General features: G+C 39.3%; 2 protein-coding genes across 4 annotated transcripts; one reads left to right on the top strand and one right to left on the bottom strand.

The window, feature by feature from the left end:
- Window positions 1-3,262: 3,262 nt before the first annotated feature.
- Window positions 3,263-12,076, top strand: LOC110973477 (serine/threonine-protein kinase 16-like). Of its 3 annotated transcripts, none has more exons than XM_087148023.1 (8): window positions 3,263-3,390; window positions 4,092-4,241; window positions 5,861-6,083; window positions 6,259-6,431; window positions 7,058-7,178; window positions 9,164-9,259; window positions 9,592-9,716; window positions 10,651-12,076. In XM_087148023.1, the coding sequence occupies exons 2-8, from the start codon at window positions 4,108-4,110 to the stop codon at window positions 10,775-10,777; spliced, it is 999 nt and encodes a 332-aa protein (XP_087004149.1). In that variant the 5' UTR covers window positions 3,263-3,390; window positions 4,092-4,107; the 3' UTR covers window positions 10,778-12,076. The 3 variants fall into 3 exon arrangements, with proteins under 3 accessions (XP_087004149.1, XP_022080016.1, XP_087004148.1); XM_022224324.2 differs by having other exon boundaries at window positions 3,263-3,400; window positions 6,289-6,431; XM_087148022.1 differs by having other exon boundaries at window positions 3,263-3,400.
- Window positions 10,790-19,715, bottom strand: LOC110973476 (uncharacterized). The gene is made up of 9 exons (XM_022224322.2): window positions 19,382-19,715; window positions 16,722-16,852; window positions 16,400-16,546; window positions 16,099-16,248; window positions 15,241-15,347; window positions 14,710-14,833; window positions 14,331-14,507; window positions 13,894-14,037; window positions 10,790-13,237 (listed from the first exon to the last, which is right to left on the bottom strand). The coding sequence occupies exons 1-9, from the start codon at window positions 19,704-19,706 to the stop codon at window positions 12,992-12,994; spliced, it is 1,551 nt and encodes a 516-aa protein (XP_022080014.2). The 5' UTR covers window positions 19,707-19,715; the 3' UTR covers window positions 10,790-12,991.
- Window positions 19,716-19,726: the final 11 nt, after the last annotated feature.

Genomic DNA, 19,726 nt, shown 5'->3' with positions numbered 1-19,726 from the left:
TGCCCTCGGGAGAAAGGCTATAACTCCATGACCCTTCGACCTATGACTCTCAAACTTTAACAAATGGTGGATAAAGAGTTGTGCTATCTTTCCTGTAAGTTTCAAGGTGAAAGGTCATAGGAATCAAAAGTTATTCAAGGTCACCGAACGGGGACACCCCTTCTAACCCTAACCCTAACCCTAACCCTAACCCTAACCCTAACCCTAACAACCCTAACAACCCTAACCCTAACCCTAACCCTAACCCTAACCCTAACCGGGGGCCTATTTGTACATGCGCGGTCCCATAGAAACAGGCCCTTGGTCGACGTATTGGGTCGTGGTTAGAAAAGAAGTGGGGCTTATTTAACCCTTTCATCCGGAGAATAATCCGTGCCTTTTTCTCACTTTTGCATATTTAGGTCTTGAATTTTGTATGTTTGCTAGGGTCCAGAGTGAGGCTGAAAGTGATTGACGGGTCTTTTCCCTGCACGTTTCACATCCCGTGACCCTTAGATGCAACACAGTGGGGACGGGGCGCAACTGCCTCGCTTCAAGTTAATACGGCATGCCAAAAATTGGGTCACATTTAACCATTCGCCCAGGATGATACTTCTTACCCCTTCTGATTTCCCCACACTGACGTCTTCTATTTCTTTGATTCCTAACATGCAGAGTCGGGCAGAATATGATTGACAGGTTTTTTCTGTATGATAAGAAAAGTGGAGCACACTGTCGGAAAAAACCTAGCTCCTTAACTTTTGACCCTTAACTCTTACCCCTTCGCCCTAACTTTAGAGGTAATTTAGCCCAAAAGGGTTATACAGAACATGCGTTTTTACACGTAATACAGGCTACTGATCATTTTCTGATAGGTCAAAAAGGGACTTTTCCCGAATGGTACTTTAATTTTTGGGGCAAATCCCCATGCCTTTCGTACACCGTGACACCATATATTTTGTACATGTCCGGAAACTGGGCACAGGAAAATTCCTTATAACAACTACAAAAATAAACATGAGACGTCATAACGATCACAAGCAGACACTCCTCCATTCGTATAAATTTGGTTCCCCTTGGGGTCGCAGTTTTACAAACTTTATACTTCGGGGAAAAATGGCGCAAAGGCCCCATGCATTAATACACATACCCTCTGGCTCTTATCTATACCCAGCCTAAAGGGAGCACCTCACAGGATACAAAGTGGCACAATTCGAAAGCGTACCTCAAGGCGAACAACTTTCTCTCAGACTCCATCCTCGTATCTCGTGCAATATCAAGGTTATGACGTCACTTCTGGTTAATTTTTTAAACAATAAAGAAAAACATAAGAAATTTTTTTGGTCCCAAAAGGTAGACTGTGGCCTGATTCGGATGCAAAATACATCCAAACCTGGATTGCGAGTGATTTTCAGTGATTTTTCAAGGGGTCACCCAAAAAATGGCCCTCGGGGGAAAGGCCATAACTCCATGACCCGTTGACCTATGACCCTTAAACTTTGACATAAGGCAAACAAAGAGTTGCTACACCTTTCCTGAAAGTTCAAAGGTCAAAGCTCACGGGAGTCAAAATACCCTATTTACTGAATTCCTTGGTAAATAGATTATCTGAAACCTAAGTCATTTACGAGTTTAGTCATTCAAAAGTGTTACTGTTTAGAATTTCAGTCAATTAGCAGATTAGATATTTACGTACAGGTAGGTATTGATTACTTTAGATATTCTGAAATCACAAAACATCTGGTTGTAGACTATGGTTATAATGCTATCGGTTGTGCCAGACGGGTTTTATAAAAGTATTACGGAGGGATGGGATGGGTACCAATGGGCCTACTTAAATTTCGAAGGTTTTGCACGTTACAATTAAGCTTTCCATATTTAGGCCCTGGCCAATTTTTGTAATTAAAAATAAAAGAGTAGTTACAATAGTCAACAGTATCGCCCGAAGTTCTGTATACGCCTGTACCGGTCAGAAAAATCAGCAACAGCTTTACACACGCTTTCTTCGAACAACTTCTCTCACCTCTGTTTGTTTCTCAGCAGACGGTAAAAGTACGAAAGCCCAATCGTTCCAATGAGGTATATTTTTTTTCAGCCTGATACTTATTCGTTTTAACGAAAGCTCATTCGAAGTAACGAATTACTAATTCGAAATAACAAATAACTAATTCGAAATAACGAATTACTAATTCGAAATAACGAATTACTTCAGCCTCCAGATGGCGCTGTTTTGCGTTGATTCCCATGTGATTCGAGGCATGTGCATCTAGGGTGCTTCCACTAAGTCAATGGATTTCTGCGTGAAAGGTAGCTCATTGTTATTTTGCGATTCCACTTATTTTTAAAATACGACATGCGATATCATTTCAGGAGGGATCATAAAGATATTTTTGTGACTCACGAATTTGGGGCTGGTGTAGTTTCCAGTTCGGGGTAGGCCCTATTCTTACAAAAAACTAACCCCGTCCTGCCTATTTTGGATAAAGGTGGGCGGCTACATTCAGAACTAAGCGCATTTTTAAAATTAATATGTGGGGGTATCTTCAAGGAAAGGCGAATAAAAGAATTCGCGTGGCTAACCAAGATAAAACTGACACAAAAGGTTTTCCATGGGCGTGTATTTGGTGCAATGCAAATCATCTGTGATTCCAATGGCCATGATATGTCTCTGTTTGGTGTGGAAAACCGAACATTCAAATGTGATACAGATTCGGCTGTGAGAACTTGAATCGCCACTATACTGCAACAAATACGGTTGCAGGCTAGTAAATAGGCTGAAAATTAAACTCGGCTTGCACACTTTTTATGTGCTCAAATTCTCAACGAAATAGAGCATTTTTGTGGTTATTAACTTGAAAATTTGTAGAAAAGACTAGTTTAGGCGACCAAAAGGAATTCCAACTTGTGTCTGAGTGCTAATTGGAAGAAATTGGTGCCTGAAAACGGTCTATTTTTCGGAAAGTGGAGGGCCTACAATATTTCTAATTGGTGAGGGGTTCACGATTACATTATAAGGGTGACCTTCTAGAAAAAATTGACCGTATCTTCAAAAGTAATCAGAAATTTGAGCAGAACATGAAAAATCATAAACGGGCATATTAATCTCATGTGCTTCAGTTCTCGAAAGCCTGAGAAACTTGTGAAATTAGTAATTTGTTATAACGAATCTTAAATCGTTATTTCTGATTAGTAATTAGTTATTTGGAATGAGTTTTGAGGAGTTTTTCTTGGTGCAATGCTTGTGTTGTACCAAATAATTGTAACATGCCTTTTCCCATGACCAACGTAAGCGGCGCCCTTCACCATTTTTTTAGCATGCAACCTGCAGAGTTACACGACATGCACGATAAATGTATCTTCGCCCTGTCGCCCTGCGTGCGCTAAACTTAAAAAAAAGGGTGTCGAGAAAAGGTACTGCAAGGTATACGTTTTCCTTTTATTTCTTCCTTGCTTGTTTTCTTTGCTTTTAAGGAAATGAAGTCCATGATTCGTACAGGCCTAGCGCCTTACGAGTGGAGCGTTAATAGGCCTATTCCTCTTTTTTCGATTTTGGACGGGATCGTAGTTACCATAGGCCCCGAGTACCGTAGGATATGACGATCCCGTCCAAGAGGAATACTAACCCTCCACTCAATTGAGCTAGCGCCTAACCAGAACTGATCTAGGCCTAGGCTATGAACATGTACATCATACATGTTATGTATGACATGTACAGGTGTATGGTGTAGGTGAGGCTGGTTAGTAAATGTTGACTGCAACCAGTAGGGGGAGGGGCCGAGGCCTATTTCATAAAAAAAAATTAAAAGTTACTATTTTACGCGATCTTGCACTTTATACTGGTGAGATTGTATTCATTTTTAAATTTTATGCTTAGAAAAATGAACATACTCTCAGACTGTACACTGTAGGTTAATTGCAAGAACAAATTGAGTTAACAAGGGCTGCCCTTTGCATGTGGATTTGTACCACTACCACCATGGTTGCACATTATCGTAAATACTGCATGGGTGATTTTTACTGTGGGAAAGAAAAAGGTGCAATGTTTAATAAGGCTTATGTCATTTGTGCAGACATGGCAGAGGGTCAATTTTTCTTTTAAATGTCATTTTCAGAGACATTCTAAAGCAGATGTTTTGGACCTGTGGCCAAACATGCCAAACTGAATTACTTGTGACATCATACAAAATGGGCTGTAACTGCACAAGAGAATGTATTGAATTTGATGGAAGACGCTTCAATGTGTTGAGACGACTTGGAGAAGGGTAAGATAACATAAGCAGTTTCAGTAAACAAGTTGTTTAAAGTCAACTTGGTCCCATTCTACATGTACATGTATGTACATGTCACGTACATGTATGTAGGTTTGGGACCAATGTTGCATTGTTCATTCTTTGGGTTACCAGACCTCATTAAATATTAATTTAAAATGACATTCAATCAACATCAAATGAAAACAATTACCAAAATTTGTAAATTAGCATGGAATAAGTACCCTCAACTTATCTTATCGATATTTTGCCTCAATGGCTTATACTGAAATGAATACATGTACTTTTATTGTATCATCCATTTATCCGGTTCGTAAGTCACTTCATCACAAACGATTTGCAGGCTCTCATTGGACAATCACTGAAGTTGTGTGTTAACTTCTGGTTCCATGTAAACGGCGATCAATGCATATGTGCAGTGCATGTGCAGTGGGCATGGTTTAAACTGAAGTGACGTCACACTTACATGTACGAACCAGATGAATATTGCCAATCAGTCCAAGTGACTGCACATGTGCCTTACCTAGAGAACGGACATGCCATGCTACATAATGTACATGTGTAAATGTAATGGTTTATTCAGCTTCCATAAACATAACCTGTTTTTACCCTTGCACACTTGGCTGATCACATTCAACACATTGCATTTGTGCACATTTGACCAATTAATTTGCGTCAAAATTCTGCACAGTGACCTTTCCAGTGGACCTTTCTGATTCAAAGTCATGAAAATTACAAGAAATAATGTAAACTTAGTGTCTGTTGTTTTTTGTTTCGCTTTTCAAAGCAGGCCAGGCTTATTTCTATTTTGTAAGATGGAAAGACATAAAAATGAAAAAGGTGATTTGAACATTGAAATTGAAAGTACTGTTAACAAGTTTGTGGCACGTCCGATTAAAAAGTTACACTTTCCATCTGTAGCCAAAGAATGTGGGCATGGCGTGGTCAACAGAATATAAATATATTATGTAAAAACAACAAAAAGAAATCTGAATTTAGAACCTTCCAGAGCTTGTGAAATTTAATTCCCTGATGAAAAGAATGTCCAGAGTCAGGCAACAATCAATGTCCCAAAAGAATGGCTACATACATGTATTGTTATTTGATTGATTGACAGGTAGGTAGGCCTACGTGTACATGTACGTGATCCAGTGAAAAACCTGCTTTTTACATTGCAAGAATGTAACCTTCACGTACAATCAGTGGTGTAAATCTCTGTCGAAATTGGGAGGGATGGGGAAAGGTGGGGGTTGACTTGCCCAGGCATGAAAATTTGAAAAGTTCTGTAATATGTGTCAGAAGGGCATGTTTATGGCTTTTAAAAATTGTTTTCCCTTTTTGAGTAATATTAAATACATTTTAGTCTTTGGAAGTCTGAAACGTTCTTCACAATCCACTTTACATGTAAGTTTTTGCTCACCACAAAAGAGGAAGAGGGATGATTTAACAGTCAACTCCCCTCCAAAAAAAAGCGGGAGGATATATACCCCCCATCCACCGGGATTTACGCCCTTGCATATACACTGTAGTCAACCATCAAAGGGCAGGGGATTTATAGTCTTTTTTAAGTGAATGTTTATGAGGCACAGTTTGTTCAACTTCCAATCTTTCAGAGGCTTCAGTGTTGTTGATCTTCTTGAGGAAAATGACACGGGTAAGAGGTTTGCACTGAAGCGAATCCAGTGCCACTCACAAAATGAGCAGAAATTAGCGAAAGAGGAGGCAGAGTATCATCGTAGAGTACATCACCCAAATCTTATATCACTGGCGGCATGGAAGGTTACTGGTCAGTCTGCAGGTGTCACAGAAGTTTTGCTTGTCTTGCCATTCTTCAGAGTAAGTGGCACTTCTTGATTGTGATTTTGCTAAGGTTTTTGTGATTTCCTGTTCACAAGCAGAATGGGGTATGCATGACTACATGTACATGCCACAAGTGTTCTGATGAGAGAATCTGATCACAAGTCTCGCAAAATGTGGTCATAGCTACCCCATATATGTAAAAAAAATCTAGAAAATCTGTCTGTTTTCTTGTAATATACAGAGAGGCACATTACAAGAGGAGTTAGACAGACTAGCTCACAGAGGTGAGCAAATACCAGAGCCCCGACTACTCAGACTCTTTAGAGCAATATGTGATGGAGTCAAGGCACTACACCATGCATCACCAGTTCCCCTTGCACACAGGTACATGTAAATGTATATAAGGGGCTAGCAATCAAGTATGTACGTGCAGTTGTACCGGTACAGATGAAATGATGAATTTTCAGACTCTCCTTCAGCCTTTGTACATGTACATAGCATATGGAGCAGTTCTGTACACATCCATGGAACTTATGCACAGCCGTTAAGACAAAAAAGATCAATTGACAATTGAATATTGGCTTACAATAATGCACACGACTTTATATGTACTGTATACTGACACCACTGCATGCATACTGACAACACCGCATGCATACTGACAACACCGCATGCATACTGACAACACCGCATGCATACTGACAACACCGCATGCATACTGACAACACCGCATGCATACTGACAACACCGCATGCATACTGACAACACCGCATACATATTGACAACACCGCATGCATACTGACAGCACCGTATGCATGTGTGAATAATTGTCAAGTTTACTTGTGCATCTTTGCATTGTTTCTCTTTTTTATTTAATTGGACTGCACATAACTTACGTTCTTATGTGTAAAAATGTGTTTAAAAAGGTAAGTTCTTGCACATTTTGTCAGTCTGCGTCTTCACAATTTTGATCTTTGTCACAAGTCATGTACATGTATTCAATCATTCAGGGATCTGAAGCCTGGGAATGTACTTCTATCAGACAATGGAACACCTGTCATCATGGATTTTGGTTCCATGGCACCAGCCAGACTTGAGGTTAAAGGTCGATCAGAGGCCCTTGCTGTACAGGTACACATATGATTGACTTATTGAATGAACATACATGTAGGCTACATCAGAATCTGCTGTGTATGGCTATATAGGTCTTTACTTCATGGAAATGCGTGGAGACACACAGACAATAGACCTAGCCATAGCTCGCCTGTTTCGGACACTGCCATACAAGTACAGTAGTTTGATTGGGAAGAGATGGAAAATGTACATGTAGATAAAAATGAGCACTGCATGTATGTACAAAAAGACAAAAATGCCATAACACTATAGACAATTCATCAAGAGTGACCTGCGCTTTGGCTTGACAATACAAATAAGGAACCCATTTGTTATGGCATTTCCTCTGTTTGCTTCAGGGGTGTGTGTTTATGGGTATTTAAGGAAACCCAAGTACCCATTTTTGTTCGATATTGAGTACCCAGGTACCAGGGTTGTATCTGAATCCAACACGTAAGTCTCTGTAAGTCCATCACAAGTCATTTGGGTTAAGTTAATTCTCAAGCTTTTCAAATGAGCTGCGACAACATTATTTTTTTGTCATTGTTAGGGCAAAATTATGACTGGCCTTGTCGAGAGACTTGAGGAGGGACTCGGATGGCGGACTTGAATACCACACTGCTGGGTACCCTTAAACTATACAAATGGAATTGTGCTCAATCCCAGTGGACCATGTGCCCAAAACAGTGCTTCTTTATCATACATGTACATAAAAAGCAGCACATTGTTCTAAATGTTGGTGGGGAATCTCCCTTACCGGTACCTTCCATTTGAAACAAAAGCAGCTCCGTCGATTTCTCAACCAGAAATGTAAGAGCAGGAATGGGTTTTTCATTGGCACATTTATTTTTCATCAATTCTCCCCTTCATTATTCAAGTTCACGTACATGTTATATGTGGACTTTTTGCAGTGTTGTAGTACTTGTACTCGGTACTCGTACTCGAGTACTACTCGAGTACCATTTTCAGAATACTCGTACTTGTATCCGGACGTCCAAGTACTCGTACTCGAACTACAGTTCTTGTACTCGGGCTACAAAATACTCGGAACTCGACATCCAAAAATTGTACTCGAGCTTCAAAGTACTCGTACTCGATTAGCAATACACGATGAAAAAATCCTTTAAGTTAACTTACCACGCACGGCCGTTAAAATAAGGTACAAAAATATCGACTGCAATGACCCAATATTCGATACGGTTCTGACAAAGAGAAGGCCGAATGTGGGACCATTAAGGCATACGACCCATTCGCCGTCTGTGCGCGTACTTAACCAATCACGTACGCAAATTATATTGTAGTACTCCAGAATGGTTCCGCGATTTACTTGGGCATTGGTAGTCTGGTACCTGGACCCGAAAATTTTAACAACGAACCCAGCATACAGAAAATCACAGGCATGTGAATAATTGAGTCTGGAAAATAGACTTCGCCGCGCTGTGCACATTGTGTCAACTGCTGCAACGCACGTGTAGTGACCTTGACATTGCCAGCCAGATCACTTGTTCTTGTAGCCATGCCATCTGCATTCGGTGTTTCTTTTACACAGTGGCAGGTCTTATGAGTCTTTAAATAAGATAAAACTACTTTTGAATTAGAAGTACTTGTACTCGTATTCGGAAGTACAATGTACTTGTACTCGGAAGCCAGTACTTGTACTTGGCTGGCAAAGTACTCGCCCTTTCTTTGTACTCGGAAGCCAAAGTACTCGGCAGTACTTGGTACTCGGAAAAAAGTACTCGACTACAACACTGACTTTTTGTACAGGTACCCCATCTGATAAATGGAACCGAGTTTTTATATTGACGGGTGGGTACCTCAGTACTTTGACCCGGCACACGCCTTGTTTGCATATTACAAGATGTTTTGTTTCATCACTGATTATGAACACTTAAAACTTCCATGTCATTCATCGTAACATAAATGTATACCTAAAAACCTACATGTACATGTCTGTTGATCTTTCATGAAAAGCAATTTTCTTTGATGTAATTTCCAATCAGGATCTTGCTGCTGAGAAGTGTAGCATGTTGTTCCGAGCACCAGAGCTCTTTCATGTTGAAAGCCACACCATCATTGATGAGAAGGTGGATGTTTGGGTAAGTACTTCTCATGAAGCCCTATGCACATTATCCACTAGCACAAACTACATGTACTTACATAAAGTGGGAATGATGAGCTCCTAAAAGGAATCTATCAATGTTATCAGGTTCCTCGTTCAGCCCCATGTCTTTGCAAGTTTAAAGCCAGATATGAACTGTTGAAAAACTAAGTGACAAAGCAAGCAATTTTAATATATGTACAAAGAATTTAAACTACAGGTTCAAGTTGATCTGTGGTAAATAAAAGTTATTTCCGATGTTGTTTGGTTAACAAAGAATAACTTTGCACTAGAACATTTCTAACTTGTGCTTCATCCATTTATTTTCAGTCGTTAGGATGTACACTATATAACATGGCTTTCCAGCAGTCTCCATTTGAGCCTGTGTATCAACGAGGGGACAGTTTGCATCTAGCTGTTCTTGGACGCAACTTCAAGTTTCCAGGCAACTCAAGGTAAGAGCTTCCTTACAGAGCAACAAACCCTAGGCATTCAAACAACAATGGGTAACTCTGTGAAGGGGGATCAATGATCTCAAGCATGGAAGTGCAGGAATAACTGAGGACCAACAAAGATGACCCCTCAATGTCTAATAGATGATTATTAGACTCTACCATTATCTGACTGGGGAGGCCCAACATAGACGGCCCCTCAGTGTCTAACAGATGATTATTAGACTCTACCATTATCTGACTTGTGAGGCCCAACATAGATGACCCCCAGTGTCTAATAGATGACTATTAGACTCTACCATTATCTGACTGGGGAGGCCCAACATAGACGGCCCCTCAGTGTCTAACAGATGATTATTAGACTCTACCATTATCTGACTTGTGAGGCCCAACATATATGACCCCCAGTGTCTAATAGATGACTATTAGACTCTACCATTATCTTACTGATGAGGCCCAACATAGATGACCCGTCAATGTCTAATAGATGACTATTAGACTCTACCATTATCTGACTGATGAGGCCCAACATAGATGACCCCTCAATGTCTAATAGATGATTATTAGACTCTACCATTATCTGACTGGGGAGGCCCAACATAGAAGGCCCCTCAGTGTCTAACAGATGATTATTAGACTCTACCATTATCTGACTTGCGAGGCCCAACATAGATTACCCCCAGTGTCTAATAGATGACTATTAGACTCTACCATTATCTGACTGATGAGGCCCAACATAGATGACCCCTCAATGTCTAATAGATGATTATTAGACTCTCCTATAATCTCACTTCTGTTACAAATGATACTACATTTTCTAATTTGCAAATGTATCTCTTGTACATTTATCTCGTAAGCTTCCAGGGTACAAACGCTCTGGGTTGGAGACATAACAATGAACAAAGCAGATTTAGCATTGACCATTCATTTTCTCCAGGTACTCGACTGCCCTCCACGAACTCATATCCTCTATTCTGGTCGTAGAAGTCATAGAGAGGCCTTCAGTAACATGGATTATTGAGCAATTGGACATCATGCTCCAAGAAGTGGAACACAGGGTGTAAAGATCAAAGATCTAGGTGCATATAGCCAGGTCAGGTTTAATATGTCTCTGCTGCATACATGTATATCATGTAGCTATGATAACTCACACAAATTATCAGTGACAAATACTCCTCCCATGTATAACTCTGCCCCTGTAATTCAGGACTAATGAAGTTCTCCCTTGAAAAAAGAAGTTTACATTGTAGTTAAACTGTCACGAGAGGGCTCAAATCAGTGGAACCAAACGACTAGACAGAAAGTTTAGGGCAAGGTTCCCTCTGTAATAAATGAAATCGGTTATTGATAACCAGCGGTGTCACTGGGGCCTGGTCCCAAATGGTCGACTAGGTAGTCCAAACCATCCATTGTTTGGGCCGTGTTAATCGAATTATAGTTATTTAGTTGTCACTTGAACTTGCCTTGATATTTTGCAACTCTTTCACATAATGATCACATATGGCCCTGAATTGCTCTGCATATTGTTTATGCTCTGATAACTGAATGAGATGGATTGCACATTGTCACTTTGATTTCTTAAGTTTGTCAACTATCATCAATTTCGCTTGCCGGATAACTGGCAACTTCAAAGTGCAGTAGCTACCTGGCTAAACCTGCAACCTGCAAACAGGCCTTTTGGAGAAGAATGTTGGGGTGCACAATTTTGTCAATCACTCCACTGATAATATAAATTGTACCATATTTCATTTGATTCCTTTCAGAAAGAGTCTACTTTGTAATTGTGGAATATCAACAATGGAGTATGATTCACTATTTTTTAAAAGTTCATGTACATGTAGCAAGTTGGAAAACGGGATTTATCCGAAACCTCATTTTGACCAGTTCTTTGTATTGATAAGCTTAATCTAAGTACTTAACGGCACACTTGACATGCAATAGTATTTCACAGAGAACAATACAGGTTTTTTTTGTGCAAAATAGTGAGGACATTGAAAGCTTTTTATAGTGAAGATAGCAAGTAAAAGGTTTCCAGTAGCACCACGCCATAGGGATATTGCTGTTCTTAGCAAGTAATCTAAAGCCCAAATCTGCCGATGACAGGGCAAACACTTATTTTTGTATATTTATTCCTCTTTCATTGTAAAGGTTCTCTTTAAGAGCATCCTGATTTAGTGAAATCTTACATATACATGTCATGTTCAGGGTTTTATTTGGTGAAACAAAGCATTACACATTTCTTTTATACATATACCAGCTTGTGTTTACAATTCTTGGGTAAAATGTAACGAAAGGCATACATGTATGTATAAAAAGCAGTCTCCATATTAAATCCATAGAGAACTGAAATCTTGCAGAGTTAATTTTCAAAATGGTTAAACTTGATGCCTTTTTGTGAGCCAAAAATGTCTCCAGTTCCTGCCAGTTGAATTCAAGTGTGTCTTATTTTCAAAACGAGTCTTTCACAAAACAAGTCAATCATTCAAAAAATGAATGGTGAACCTACATGTATCAAAATATTCCAAGACGACATTGTGGTATTTAAAGCCTACTATCTCCACAAGAATTTGGCACCCATCCACCATTTCAGAAAGAGACAGTCCTACCAATACAGAAAATGCACTGCAACACTTACTATTACCTCCTGTATTCTGTGAGGACCTATTTACTCTGTCATAATTATGAATATCATCATTGCTTCATAATTAACATAACGGAACCTACTTTTTTGAACTTGGGCATGTTAGGAGCCATACCTGCACACTGCCATAAATACAAATGTATACAGCTTTTGTACAAAGCAATAAATTTTAAGAACATCTATACATATGTATAAATATTGACATCCACCAACAACAGATAAAGTGAGGGGATCCTTAGTGCATAATCTGTGGCAATGAACTTAAAACGTGGAACTATAACGATGACAGCAACATGCACTTGTAAACACTGCTGATCTCCCACATAAATGTTTGAAAAATATTAAAAAATCTTGCATTACTTTGGTTGCATACTATCTTGACAGCGCTCCAAGCATTGATGAATGTATCTGCCATGACTATGCCAGGCCATCAGACAATTCTTCTGATGTCACAATTTCCGTATTACTGAATGATACATGTATGTAGGAATAGTTGTCACTAAAAATAAATTAGCTGTAAATGTCACTGTACACAGCAGTGAGAACAGTTAAGACACTAATAGGAGAACAAATGGAAAGATGGAGGACAGAGTGGGTTGACAAAAACCTGAGCTTCTCATATTTTCTATTGTACTCCTTAGTGCTCCATTTTTTCTTCTTTTTCTCCAATCCCTTTCTTTTCTCCATCTGTAACTGTTTCCCCAGTCTGTTCTTTCTCATCATCTGTGCTCAGTACATCTTCCTCAGTATCGTCACTCTCTGATGACTCCCCTCGATGCCTAAGCCAAGATTCATCTAGCCCCTCCCCAGGTCCAAGGAGAGCTAGAAGTTCCTCTGTGTGTAGAAGAACCTGTTCATCATCACACTTGATCTTCTGATACAGCTGCATGAAAGAAAACAACAGAGAAAACAATATTTCTTTACCTTATACCACAATCATTCTGATGGCACCACAAAGTCCTAATTTTTAAGTTTTCAGACTGAAAAATATAGCAACATTCCAATTACTGTACAAGGAACAAAAGAGTTCTGACGAAAAAAGGGTGTTTGCTGTCAAAGGGCACTTACTACACAAGTGACTGCTTGTTTTCCTATGAGCTTATAAAAAATGTGTTGGCAGGTATGCAACTATGTGTAGAAAACAGGAGGAAACTGCCTGTAACAAACTCGTGATGCTAATCAAGGTGCAGTGTTAAGTCCAGTGTTTTGGGATTTCTCACACAACAAAGCATATAAACACAATACTTGTATTGTCTGCTTTCTCTGCGATATACCCATAAATGAATCATGCCTATGTGCTGTATTTGCAACATGGTACACACTGGGAACTGGACTAAGGGATCAGTCAAGATTTTCAAAAAGTCATCCATGCTTTTGATTGCATGGAAGATCATATTGTCTTATGACAAAAATGTAACTCCCCCTTTTCTATTCTATGCCCCGTACAAATCGGGCACTATTTATGCTAATTTATGACTAAAGAAATGCTCCCTTCTTAATCCAAGAGGAAACTAGGATTTGGTTCCTTAATAACCATACCTTTTTAGCCATGTTCAAGAAGAATCTTGCAGGTGCTTTATGATCCTCTCCAGTTTTCTCCACATTTATCAAGCCCAGCATATACCAAACTTGCACAACCTGATCATCTTCCTGAAGAAGTCCTTCCAAGATCTCCTCTGCTTGCTAAAATGAGGACAACAATATTTCTAAACATGATTAGTATCTGTATGAAACGATACCTTTTTTCCCTTGTGAAACCCATTTTAGCCAAATGCATTAAGCATTCAGAAAATAAAAGCCTCAATATGAGCATTTACACTTTACAAAAATCATCTTACATAATCTGGTGAAGAGCTTCCACTACTTCCATTTACAGGAAGTAAAAAAGTACATTTTCACAATTTATTCAAATTAAAGCGCTTCCTTTGGGATAAATTGCACTTTAACTTAATAGGGACACAAAAATGAGAACTGACTTCATTCATTTCCAGCTCCATCAAGATTTTAGCTGTGCCAATCCGATTCTGGTAGTTTAACGGGCAGGGATTGACTGGATCAAAGTTTGAACCTTCCATGTTCACTTCTTCCTCTTCTAGGGCCTTCATTTTTGGAAGCCATAGCGACAGACTCTTCTCAATTGACTTCTTAGCTTGCTGACAAATAAAAAAAATGAATGAGGTTAGACACATAAGATTGAAAAGCTTCATTGATGAGGAATGTTGAATACCGACACAAAATAGTAGCATGTGAACAGACCACAGATTTCTAACAGCATTTTAAACTTCCAAAATAATTCCATTTATCGCGTTAAAATAGCAAAGCAGCATGTCAATAAGCTACAGTCTAGTTCCCTACCTCTTTGTCTTCCTTGCTCAACCAATAGCTAGCAAGGACCTGGTAGGCTTCAGCACTGTCACTATCTGTATCAATAGCCTTATCTATACATTCTTTGCACTTCTCCTCAGCATCTTCAGCAAAACTAAGAGTGATACAACAAATTGGTAATACGTAATATTACGGCATATTTGGGAAGAGTAAAGAAACAAATACAAAGTGTCCCCACCTGCTTCCTTTCTAATATTTCTATTCACAAAAATGTCAACTGGACTCTACCGATGATGACCAAGTGATATCCAGTTCAAACATGTCCTTGGATGTCCGTATATGGTTATGACTGAAAACTGCACACACACACAGCTGTAGCAGTGGCAGCCATCTTGGAAACAAAAAATAATAAGCCCAACCTCCTCCCTAATTTTCAGAAACCCAGACAATGGGTATTGCTGAGAATGAAGTCATGTTCTTGACCTGTTACTGTGACACAACACAGTATATGCATGCCTACAGTACAAATAACAGTCCAATCATTTGCCCAAAGTTTCGTACCATGAATCCGTCAGATAAATTTCTGCCATGGAGCAATAAGCTCGAGCAATATCTCCATCGGTTACTGGATCAGTTTGTGAATCCTCCTCAGCACAGGCTGCTTCAGGCTGCAGTCAGCAGTGGCAGAGAAAAAAAAATCTCTTCAAATCAGTTCCTCAAGCCGTCAAAGTCCTACCAAACATTGGGAGAATCTTGCGAAAACAACAATAACCAGAATTGTCACTCAGGGAATAAGCCCTTCAGTGTACCGTACCAGTGCATGTACATGTAACAAACTTGAGAGGTTACATAAACTGAAGGGTCTAAAAGAGCTGGATTAAGAATGTGGTAAATTTGTAAGATGGGGGGAATAAACACCTGGTATGAGACAACCAATACACATCCAACATAGCCCACTGTAAAATGTTCCATAACTATGCAGGCCTACAAGTGTGCATACTGTACTACAACAGAACTGACATTCACAAATAAGGCCAAGTTAAAGGCTGAGAATTCAACTCGAATTCTAACAATTTTATCTGCCCTGAAGAATTTGAAGAGGTAAAAATACTTTTAGTAAGACCTCAACTTGTAACAGGAGATCCCAGCAAATCTTGATAGATAGAAGCAAGATATCAACATAACTGTCTGCAAGACATTCTCTTTTCCTTTTTCCTTAACCCCTTACATGTACTTTGTAACTTTTCTAGCAAACGTTTTCTTAAAAATCTGACCTCTTAAATCTCACAACAAAACAGCCAACATCAAAAATGGAAACCTGCAATTCTTACCAACATGACCAAGAAGCACTGTTGCCATGGTTACTGAATCAATCATATTATTTCGATTTACGTAGACATCATAACACATGTAAATCACCTGCTTGTCTTGTTTCTCTCTTTCTTTCTCCATCAGCTCGATTCCTTTCACAAAATATTGCACTGCCTCTTCACCTTCAAATAGTTGCCCCATGTACATGTACTTAGAATAGCCAGACTCAGGGGACAAGACGATGGCTCTACCCATGCAGTAAATGAGAAGCTAAGGAAAGACAAAATTGCAGAGACATACATGTACACCTGTAGGTCATTCAGGGTATGCAGAATTCCCCAAAATAAAAGCAGTCCTAGCCAATTCAAAAGTTAAATGAATTTGACCCTTTTTATATTGAAAAGGATATTTGTTTGGCCTTCTCAAGTTCACCAACTTCAATCAAGAGACTCCCAGTGACCTCTAATACCTGCAGGTTGTCTGGCTCAATCTCCAATGCCCTCTGAAGAAATTTCTGTGCCAGGTCGAAGTTAAATGTATCCATGCAGTCTGTTGCCTAAGGAAGCAAAACAAGGCGTGTCATCATTAACTTGAATTTTTGAAAAAATTAATTTGGGTCAACAGCTGCTGTACTGAGCACATGTATACACTTGTCTTCTGTCTCTAATGCTACATGTAGAGTATATGTTAACTTAAGTAACTAACAACTGAAGATTCAACAGCATACCCACCTGGGCCAACAGCTGCTGTACTGAGTACTTTGACTGTCCATCCCCTGTCTCTTGCCCCTTATCACTACTTTTCCGTCTACCTTCCTTACTTTGACCAGGCTTCTTGGTTTCCTTGGCCAATTCCTTCAGCCCTGTAAGAAGGAGTTATATGATTTGTTACAATATACACATACATGTATCACATTAATAATTTGCATTTTTATACTAAAATGGTAGAGTGAAACATTACATAAACTTTTAAAAGCCTAATTCATTTTATGAACACTGAGAAATTTGTCTAACAAGCACATGTATATGTACATGGACATAAAGTGAACAGACCATTATGTACATGTATGATACCGGTACAAACATTCCTTTGTGTCTGAATGATCCTTTTTAAATTTTAAATTTGTAATGTCTGTACACTTATAATATTCATCTTGGACTCTTGTGTGCTTTTTGATACCTGAGGCCAGGTTCAATTAATCTGGATATCAGGTGCAATGGTACAGTATAATCTTGCATATCAATCAATTACGTACATGTATTAGGCCTCAGGGAATTCAGAGGAAAAGCGTGGAAAATTTCTAGTCCTGTCTTGTGAATACGAAGTCACAACATGCAAATTTGGAAACAAGACTAAGATTTGTCAAGGTAAAAGTCCTCGAGAAATTCACTGCACATTTACTGTTGTTGTACATACATGTACATGTGTCTAGATAAAAGAGCAAAAATACATGTAGTTGGGTCAGTGTTGTTTAGTATTCATGTCCACTGCCAATAACAATATCCCAAAATTAACAGTCGGTTTCTTTTGACATTCTGGACATTTTTCCACATCCCACCACCATCAATTATTAAACACTAGAATTAAAAGTTGTAGCCACCACTATAACACGAACAACCTGTCCTTTGACAGTTTCAGTTTTTCCAAAGCAGAACGGACATTTCTTCAATAGAAATACAAGGTGAATTGGAATTTATGTCTGGTCACATGATGAGTACAAACTGTGGTGGCCAGATATGGAACTCTTACATAACCATGACAACCAATAACACAGAGATTCACTGTGTTCAGATGTTGTATTAGAAACTCTTTTAACATCTGCACATGGCTGGTGATGGTAGAGTCCTAGAACCTTCCATAGGCTGTGTACAAATTAATTGATTTTATTCAAAATAGCTGACATCAATCACAGTCCTCAGATTCCTGAAACTAATGTTTACACTGAAGATAAAGTGGGAATCAAAGATTCCAATTATGGTGACAACTAAGGGTTGGAATTTGAGTTTAATTTTAAACATTGTTAGAGAATTCTCCAAACTATTTAACATTTAGCCAACACTTTACAGAGGTCGTTGCTACCTACTTCAGTGTTTTCATATAAATGTGTGCATAAATGTAGTTCAACAATGCACATGGTCCAACCATTGCAGCTGTTACCATTCCAACCAGCATGACCATGTAAAAATATATATTGATTTGGGGACATTTAAAACTAGCAATGTCACTGAATGTTTGTTTTAGAATCCACTTTTTTTGTCATAAAGTACATGGATGCTGAAAGGGAACAGTGTTCCAAACATCATGGGAGTCGGGTTGGCGTAGTGGATCTTTCCTCGCCTTTCACCTCTGCGGTCCATGTTCGAATCCTGGCCCAGTCCACATGTGGATTGGGTTTTCAGTCTCTACCTATTTCCGTGGGTTTTACCCAGAATATTCCGCTGGGGTTTTCCTCCCACCTCTAAAACTGTAACTGCTTCTCATTGTCTCCTTGCAGGTTTCAGGCTTGCGAGCTACAGTGCCTAGGGTGCTTTTGAGGAATCCTTGGTGTCATTACCAGAAATATAAAATAATAATCAGATTACATGTTACAGGCATCATTTGCAATAAAAATGTCGATCAAAACTTCAATCAAAACGTCAAACCTTTCAAAGGGGCGGTTCCATTCAAACGTTAGGGAAAAATTGTAAATGGATTAGGAAGTTGTTTCGTATAAACAGTTAAACATGTTAACATCCCACCCATCAATGTTCACTCACATACATTTCGGAAGAATAGCATGAATGATGAAGAGAGAAATTTCTTATTCAATCGGAAACACTCTTGTCGATTCAAACTAGTATTACTAGGGAAATTATCGATAATGTCAGGATGCGCAAGCTAAGCAAACCATTCATCACCATTGCATTTACATGTATATGATGGTTTTCTAAGCGGCCCAAATGTCTGACATGCCCGGTGTACTGACCCAATAATATGCCCAATTTAGTCACAAGTTGAACACAACTGCAGGATGGTTGCCAGCCGTGTCTGAATGTTAAACATGTTAAAAGAGGTAATTTGTAGAGTCCTAGTCTTTTCCTACCTCCATGGTTACTGGAACTAGTTTTGATGTACATGTAACAACACACCAATCCATGACAATCGTAAAAATTAAAATGATAAAAACTTACATACGTGTACATCAACTAGACCTACCGTGACAACAAACGCTTACAATATTTCTCCATGCATGCATGTATGAAAAACATGACAAAGTGTAGCTCCTGACCCTAGGCTCGATCACGGCATGGAGGATGTTTTTATTCCTCCATGATCACGGTGACTGTGGGTGGTGGGGGTAACAGCCTGCGCAACAAAATCATGCATGAGAATATTGCGCAATATTTCCTACCTTTCCTTTCTCCTCGCGTACTTCCTCTCTTCGACCTTCTTCTTCCTTTCACCTTGCTTGTTCCCCCCATACTCAAAATCCAAGTGAAGAAACAAAATTTAAATAAGAACAGTCCTAATGGGATGTATGTACAGGTACTGTTTATGGCCGACACAGTAACGTTAGGCCATACATAATCGATGTACACATACAATATGTACAGTTGTACATGTACTAGGCCAATGTGAACACGCGCAAGATTTTTGCAACACGTCCGTCCTCTTTGCGAACACGTGTTAAACTGAGTTGACTCCTTGCCTAGCCTGACACGGGTCCTCGTCCACATCAAAACGTCTACAATTTCAC

The sequence above is a fragment of the Acanthaster planci genome, linkage group LG17 (genome assembly GCF_054643075.1).
Source record: "Acanthaster planci isolate LZ-2023a linkage group LG17, COTS_SCS, whole genome shotgun sequence".
In the NCBI taxonomy this organism is placed as follows: Eukaryota; Metazoa; Echinodermata; class Asteroidea; order Valvatida; family Acanthasteridae; genus Acanthaster; species Acanthaster planci.
The sequence above is the reverse complement of the archived record's forward strand: the minus strand, read 5'-3'. Positions and strand labels throughout refer to the sequence as shown.